Raw genomic sequence first — 9036 nt, forward strand, 5'->3', positions numbered from 1 at the left:
ATTCATAGTTTTAGATGAAGAAATCATGAACTTACGTAAAGAGACTAATAAACCCAGAAATTCAATTGAATTGCAAAGCCAAAATCAACAAAACGAACTTAGAAAATCAATAATTGCTAGCGTTTGCAATTAAATCTCCCTAGTCACCAAGTAAAATTAGAATAATAATGTCTAACCCCCAATAACGAGGTTTACATGCCCTATTTATAGAAAACAAATCCTAAATTAAAAGGGAAACAAATTAAGGAAAGTTTGTTCAGGTACGCGTCTTCATTCCACGAGACTGACTTACGGACCATCGATGGATCTACGGTCCGTAAGTCCCTTCCGTCAGCTAGGACTTAGAAAATATTTCAGCTTCCAAAAAATCAGATCCTCTGAAGCAAACGACGGACTAGCAGTACGGACTGTCGATGGATCTACGGTTCGTCAATCCCCTCCGTAGCTCCACACTTAGAATCTTCAATAATCAGGTACTGGAACCCTCGCAGTATCAATCTACGGATCAACAGTCAATGGACACCGTGGTTCCACACTTGGTCAGATTTCCCTGATTTATCCTCTATACCTTGCCTGCTGACCTACGGTCATCACCTACGGACCGTGAATGGACCTACGGTCCGTAGATCACCTCCGTGAATGCCCTTTTTCTGCATTTCTTCCAGCTGTCTCTGTACTTCCGCGTCTGAACATCTTTCCTGCAAAACATGATCACAACACATAAGAACCAATATAAAAAGGCCCTAGACACACACAACTTGTAAGTGAAATGTATTAGAAATACCGTAAACTCACGGTATATCACCATGCATCCATCGCGGCGCGTGATACGACCCTCAGACCCATGTGGGACATATCTGTCCATGCATCCATCGCGGCGCGCGATACGACCCTCGATAATATTAACCATCGCGGCGCGCGATACGTCCCTCGAAATATAATATCCTTCGCGGCGCGCGACACGTCCCTCGAAATATAGTATCCATCGAGGCGCGCGATACGTCCCTCGAAATATAGTATCCTTCACGGTGCGCGATACGTCCCTCGAAATGGTACATCCTCTTTAATTTCTTATTCTTTCTCTATTCACATAACACTTGTCACAACCATGTCTCAGAACAATGCAAATGACATGTTCACACAAATAATGAGGAGATGACCATTTTCATAACATTGCACAATTCACAACAACACAATCATGATACAACATCAACAATGATTCAACAAGCCTTTCAAACCATTCTCAAGACATCACACACAAACAATTAATCACATTGCCTTTTATTACCCCTTTTTCATCATTAGAATTAATCAATGTGGGCAAGTCAACCCATCACCACGTTTCATTACCCCCAAACACATATTACAAGGACATACACGAATTTCATACACTTAACAAGGGTTTAGAAATCCACTTGCCTCAATCAATCAAGAATTCACTCTGAAACTTTGAGTCTTCCCCTTTCGTTGAACTTCCAACTCAAAGCAATCTATTCAAATAAATGACACACAATAAGATTTCAAAACTAACAACACTCATATTACTATGTGTTTAGCTTTGACCCAAAAATTCACTCAAGTTTATAATCAAGTTCCTAAATCTTGATGTCCCTTAACGTTTCAATTATCATATTTTCCAAGTTTCAAGCCTAGAGTTAAGCCTAAATCTTGATGTCACTTAACATTTCAATTATCATAGTTTCCAAGTTTCAAGCCTAGGATTAAGTTTCAATTTCTCTAATATCATAAGTCTGATGAAATTTATATAATATAATATGCCTAATATTTAATTACGTATACCAATATATCACAGTCAAGCTACGAATAAGCAAATCAATCCACTGAAGACTGTAGATTACAGAACCTATGCACCCTATACTTTTCAATCTCATCCTGACACCGTCATTGATTAATCATTATTAGCCAATCATGACATCAAACAATTTCCTCCCCCAAAACATCAAAAAAACGATCCAGCAACATTAGTTGCACTTCGATTTATTTATTTATTTTCTATTATTATCAACAAAATAACATCTATTACTCTACATTCTATATTTATTAATGCTTAATACTAATATGAAACGTGAGATCAATCTTACCTGAAGCCAACCGTGCTCGTGTTGATAGGGCTAGATAGGTTATCGCCTCTTTCTCCCTTTCTTTTCCTTTTTCCCGTCTGAAATTTTGACCCTATTCCGTTCGTTTGTTTTTTTTTCCCCATTTTGCTGACTTTAACAGTTCAGGGCTTTTGCCCTTAATTCTTTATTTATTTATTTATTTATTTATTTATTTTCTATTATTATCAACAAAATAACACTTTATTAAATCTGAAAATCATGTCACTCATTCTTATAAGTCATAAACTGTTTATAAAAGCTACTAAAAAATGTTAATATAAAAATAATTATTAAAATTCATAAAACGACTAAGAGGATCGTTACATTTCTTTTCAACATAATTTATAAATTTATAAATTAATAAAAACGAAATAACAATTCTATAAAAATGAACATAAGAAGGTAAAACTAAATAAAATAAGATATAGTTAATTCGACTATTTTAATTCTGAAATTAAAAAGAACAAATATTGCAAATAAATATAAATCATTCAAAAGCCCAATCATTCTCTTTACGGATCTCCTCTTCTTCCTCTGGAGTAAAATCATTCTTGATATCAAATTATTTACGTATATCTTCTGGTGTTTTTCCTTTAATCCTATCGACAACTTCTTGACATATCATATCCAATATCTCCTTATCGTTAAGAAAATTAGAAGCTAAGATAAGAGCATGCAAAATCGAGTGGTGCACATTCACAAAAGCCTTGTCAAAATCCATCAACATGTATTTGGAGACACCATCCTCCGAATGTTTCTTCCAGTATTCAATCACTTTGCTCATTGTTTTGCAATGGACATTAGGCAGGGAAATGGCGTTTGAAACACAATCATCTTCAACCATATTCTTGATAGTTTGTGACCTTACGGCTATCGCCTCGTCGAGTACAAATACTTTACCATCGCAAGTCTTAGGAGTTAAGAACTTTGTTGAAGAAGACATGATGATAAAAATATATTTGAATAAGAGATGTTAATTTGTTTTTGTTCAGATTATTATTGAAAGGAGATTTGAATGATTATAATGTCTGAGAGATTTGAAGGGCTTAATTTATAGAGCATTAGGTTTTCACTTGTCACGCCTCGAGCCTACACCCTGGGCGGGACTGGCACTCGAAGACCATTGATGGCCCCAACCAAACCCTTGCCCTGGCTTACTTAACTAAGCGGAAGACTTAAACATAAGAAAATATAACTCATGTATAACTTAAGAAATAATAGTTTAGTCAAAATGGCAACTAAGTCTTTAAACAACATCTGAATGATAATGTAAAGACAACTGAACTACTAACTGTCTATGAAGCCTCTAAAACAAAGAGGGACGTCGGGACAGGACCCCCGATCATCCTAACATCTGAAAGACTAGAAAGCAAATAAAGGTGTCCTCTGGAATGCAAGGAGGCTCACAAACAGACTCTGAACTGCTCACTGGATCAACGATGCGCCGAAATGTCGATCCTAGTTACCTGCATCTGCATCATAAGATGATGCAAGCCAATTGGTATCAGTACATTGAATGTACGAGTATGCGAGTTGGAATGCTAAAACAACATATAGGCTTGAAAGGAATCTGAAAGAACACTTACCTTGGCTCTTCTTAACTCATGAATACATAACTGAACTCATTTCAATATAAAGCAGTTTAAAACAAGTGCAATATAAAGAAAAACTGATTAAAAACATGATGTCAACTATGTGTATATACAAGGACACAACATGACTCTGAAATGTATGTAAAAATACAATAAACTGATGTATATAAAAATACAATAACTTTTTGTGGAAGTTTCTCTAACCGACAACCATCACTTAAGAGCTATAGTGATGATACAGTGATCTTCCTCATGCTGCCAGTGCATCCTATACCTTGCCACAGGTATAAGACCTGAACTACTAAGTGAATCCACTAGTCTATGTGAAAAGGATTCATCTAAAAGTATGACCCTTTTTCTACCCATGATGGCTACATGGTTTATGGGGCTGTGAGTTGTCTGAACTCTCCCCCATATCGGTGGTCAATACTACTCCCAAAATATACTAGCTCTTTATGTTTTAAAAACATACTTCTTTCTGTGATTTGAGATTAGTGCTTAAAACTTAGCTCAAAGGCTATCTTGGAAATCTCGGTTTCCCTTCTTGCTTCATTTAAAAAGCTATTACTCTTTTCTGAAAACTAGCCCCGAAGGATCTTTGGAAATCTCAGTTTCTGTTCTTATTTTAAATGTGAAAAAAACATTTTTAAATCTCTTTGGGAATACTTAGTCCCCATATACTATTTGAAGAAATGAACTTCAATACAGAAAACTAGCCCGAAGGATCTTTGGAAATCTCAGTTTCTGTTCTTATTTTAAATGTGAAAAAACATTTTAAATCTCTTTGGGAATACTTAGTCCCCATATACTATTTGAAGAAATGAACTTCAATACATACTCTTTACTATTTACTCAACTTGAACTTTATGTCTTAAAACAAGGTTAAAAAGCATTTGCAAAAGACTTCTTGAAAAGACTCTAATAACTTCCTAGACTTGGCTCTTGACTTTCCTTGAATTTGAATTTATGGATTCAAGGTTATGATTCATGGTTATGGATGATTTCTAGGTATTTAGAAGTCATTTAGAGTAGTTAGAATCAATGGAAAGTGTTAGGACACTTTAGAATAACTTAAATAGGCTAAACGACGAAAAATTGGTGAAAAACGCCGATCCAGGCGCGTCCCTGGCGCGCCACGCCAGTCCCCAACTTACTGGGGCTTGTTTTGGGCGCACCGCCCCAGCCTCCTGGCGCTATGGGGGCGCGACGCGCCTAGCCCTCCCCAGGTGCGTCTGACGAGTTTTTCAACTCGTTTTCTGATCCTAAATCGTTTTAATCTGATTCTTTTCCCAAATTCACCTTAGATTCATGTACCCAAATCATATGCACAAAACTCTAACCCAAACAACTCAAGGAAAAAACACTTAATCATCAAGAAACTCCTTAATCCTAACTCATATTCAAGAACGAAATCAATTCAAGAACAACTATCAAGAACATCAATTTCTCAATCTTTTTAGGACGAAAATACGCTGAATTAAACATGCTTGGCGCATGGGTGAACTAACCCAACGCTATGTGATCTCACATACCTTGTGGGGATCACCCCCGACGAAAACCACAAGCTAATCTCGACGAATCTTGAACGTTCTTGCTTCCCCTTCTCCTTTCTCTTTTCTCCAACCCTAGCGTAAATTCAAATTTTCTAAACTGACTAAATCTGATTTGACCCATATTAAACTCCTAAAAATGGATCAAAATAATAGGGCAATGAAAAGACTAAAATACCCCTTAAAAATTCCGGATTGGACATTTTCCTTAATCCAGTAGCCCAACTTCCAACGGGCATAACTCACTCATACGAACTCGGAATCATGCAAACTTGGCGGCATTGGAAAGATCATTCCAAGGGCTGTCCAACCATATCTGGAATCACACCTAAATCATCCTAATCTAGGAGTTATGATTGTTTGAAGTTGACCAAAAACAAACTTTAACTTGCCAAAATATAATTCCAGATTTCCTCATTCTTTCCAAAAGTAACTATTTCCAGATTCTAAACTTCCTTCTAGTTCTTTCTAGTTGCGAGATGTTACATCATTGTTCTAGTTGAAGTAGGAAGTCAAAACGGGGAAAAAAAGTTCATGGGAATATTTATGGAGACTTGCTTAAAAAAAGAAAATTTCTTGTAATTGGAGTTAATGGGTGTTTGAAAAATCCAATCTTTATCACTCAGAACATATGTAACCGATAGGAAGATACATGGTGATAGGTACAAAAAAGCTTTTGTTGTGTATCTTCTTGTAAAACCTGAAGTTAATATAACTTTGGAGAATGGTGTTTGAATAGTTGTAGACACATCTTTCATCTTACACTAAGTTTTCTTTTTTATACCATAAACAAGAGGGAAATTAAGACTACCTGATTTTCTCAAATAATATAACTAGCTTTATTTCTTTCCAACTAACCTTCTTATTCATGATTTTTTTAAAAGACATGTAAAGAGAAAAGTCTAATATTTAATATGAGACGGAGGAAGTAACGTTCATCATATTATTTTGTTTGTATGTTAATTGTCCTCCCAACATACATGATATAAGTGGAGAGATTATTTTAGGTCTTATGATTTAGAGAGAAAATGCATCATTACCTCATTCAACTATAACACACTGTTTAAAAGACACTGGAACTTTGCAAAGGTCCTAGCACCCCCTTAAATAATTTAAACGTTGCAAAAATATCCCAGTTTTTGGTCAATCTCATGTATAATAAAGAAAGTGCATACACATACCAACTATTACCTACCATGTGCCAATTATTTTTTAATTTTATTTTCATTTATTTCTCATTCTATTTTTAACAAAAAATTCTCTTTACTTCTTCAATTGTTAATGTACTTTAGACTGTTGTAAATCCAACCTTTTTTCTCCTCTTCGCCGCCGCCAGCTTCACTTCTATAACTCCATTTCAACCATTTAATTTTTCTATCATCCAATCATAGTTGTATGGGGTAACGGAGGAGGTCATGTAATCTTAATTATTTGGATTGGATATCTATTGAAATTTGTCATTAAAATGTTTCCAACCTCAAATTTATAATTTAATTTGTCGCAAATGTGAATTAGCCATTTCTATTGAATATACAATATATTAAAAGAATTAAAACATCGAGAGNNNNCGAATGTGAATTAGTCATTTTTAGGGAATATACAATATATTAAAAGAATTAAAACATCAAAATTTGCTCAGTTATATATATAATTTTGGATTATTTAGAGGAGATTTGAGTGAATAATGTAGCTAAAAGGATAATATTTTTTTTCTCAAATAAGATAACAAGCTTTAATTTCTTTCCAACATAATTTATAAATCATTCAAAACCGAGTAATATTTCTTCAAAAAGGAACAACAGAAGAAAGAACTAACATAAATAAAATAACAATAAAATTAGGATATAGCTAAGGAAATAACAAAAATATTGTAAAATCATTCAAAAGCCTAAGCATTCTCTCTACGGACCTCCTCTTCTTCTAGAGTATAATCATTCACGATACCAAATACTTCACGTATTTCCTCTATTGTTTTTCCTTTGATCCTATCAGCAAATTCTTGGACTATTACCTCCTTCTACTGCATATCATCAAAAAAATTATTAGCCAAGAGAACACCAACTAATTCTGATTGGCTCATCTTCAAGAAATCCTGCTCAAAACTCTTTAACTGATCTTCCGTAACACCTTCTTCTAAATATTTCTTCCAATATTGAACCACTTTGGTCATTTTTTTGCCATCAATATTTCTTCCAATATTGAACCACTTTCAAATTTAATATAAATAGCTTTAATTTCTTTTCAACATAATTTATAAATTTATAAATCAATAAAAAATAAATAACAATTCTATAAAAAAGAGCATAAGAAGATAGAACTAAATAAAATAGGATATAGCTAATTAGACAATTTTAATTCTGAAATTAAAAAGAACAAATATTGAAAATAACTATAAAATCATTCAAAGGCCAATCATTCTCTTTATGTATCTCCTTTTCTTCCTCTGGAGTATAATCATTCTTGATATCAAATTCTTTACGTATTTCTTCTGGTGTTTTTTCTTTAATCCACTATTAAAAACTGTCAAAAAGAGACGGAAAAAAGCGACGGACTGTGTCGCTTTTTTAGCCAAAAGCAACGGAAAAGCAATGCAGTCAATCTCGTCGCTTTTTGGCTCGACGCTTTTCCAAAAGCGACGGACTGTGTCGCTTTTGTTTGTTTTAAAAATAAATTGTTTTTTTTTAGAAATGCGACACCGTCCGTCACTTCTTTTTTTAAAAAATAAAATAAAAAAAGAGACGAAGTCCGTCGCTTTAATTAATTTTTAATTTTTTAGAATCTTGAAAAGCGACGGACAATGAGATGCCGTCCGTCGCTTTTTTGGAAATAAAAATTTGAAAAGTCCAAAAAAGCGACGAACTAAAGGACCCTGTCTGTCGCTTTTCTGGGTTTAAAAAAAAAAAAAAAAAAAAAGCGACGGACTAAAGGACCCTGTCCGTCGCTTTTATGGGTTTTAAAACAAATCCAGAAAAGCGACGGACAAAACCACCCTGTCCGTCGCTTTTTCTGCAATTTTTTTGACGGGCAGTTTCTATTGCCCACTTGCAAAAGCAATTCAGATCAATTCAATTCAGTTCAACCTCAATCAAACACAAAACATTATAAAGAAGCTACACAAAATATAAAACAACAAACTTAAATTAACATTCAAAAATATCTAAATCACAATTTAAAGACTTAGAAAGTCTTTCAAAATTCGTTCCAAAATTACAAATAGTTCATAAAGACTATATTTTATCAAGATTTCTAAAGTTCAACCTAATAATTAGTTCATAAATTCTATAAATCAAGATTTCTAAAGTTCACAACCTTAAGTTTAAAATCCTACAATAATTTAAGATTCTCTAAAGTTCACAAGTTAAAGTTCTAAAATCCCACATTAATTCAAGATTTCTAAAGTTCTAAAATCCTAAAATAATTCAAGATTTTTAAAGTTCACAATCTAAATTTCTAAAATCCCACAATAATTCAAATTCTCTAAAGTTCACAACTTAAAGTTCTAAAATCCTACAAAAACTCAAGTTTTCTAAAATTCATAACTTAAAGTACTAAAATTCTACAATAATTCAAGATTTCCAATGTTTCACAACCTAAAGTTCTAAAATCCAACAAAAATTCAAAATCTCTAAAGTTCTAAAATCCTAAAATAATTCAAGATCTCTAAAGTTCTAAAATCCTAAAATAATTCAAGATTTCTAAAGTTCACAACCTAAAATTCTAAAATCCTACAATAATACAAGATTTTTAACGTTTACAATCTTATAAAGTTCTAAA

At 33.5% G+C, this 9036-nt stretch overlaps 2 protein-coding genes across 2 annotated transcripts in view; both read right to left on the reverse strand.

Annotated features, from left to right (window-relative positions):
* Window positions 1–2682: 2682 nt before the first annotated feature.
* LOC102599899 (SKP1-like protein 1B) lies at window positions 2683–3063 on the reverse strand. Its single transcript, XM_015307820.1, has one exon. It carries the CDS (start codon window positions 3061–3063, stop codon window positions 2683–2685), a length of 381 nt encoding a protein of 126 aa, XP_015163306.1.
* A 4216-nt stretch (window positions 3064–7279) lies between these two features.
* The window catches only part of LOC107060218 (SKP1-like protein 11), a 4862-nt gene continuing 3105 nt past the window's right edge, over window positions 7280–9036 (reverse strand). The window contains exons 2-3 of the mRNA XM_015307813.1: window positions 7653–7772; window positions 7280–7468 (exon numbers count right to left, since the gene is read on the reverse strand). Coding sequence (XP_015163299.1) covers window positions 7280–7468; window positions 7653–7772 — 309 coding nt within the window. The remainder of the gene's footprint in view (window positions 7469–7652; window positions 7773–9036) is intronic.

The sequence above is a fragment of the Solanum tuberosum genome, unplaced genomic scaffold (assembly GCF_000226075.1).
Source record: "Solanum tuberosum cultivar DM 1-3 516 R44 unplaced genomic scaffold, SolTub_3.0 scf00065, whole genome shotgun sequence".
Lineage (NCBI taxonomy): Eukaryota > Viridiplantae > Streptophyta > Magnoliopsida > Solanales > Solanaceae > Solanum > Solanum tuberosum.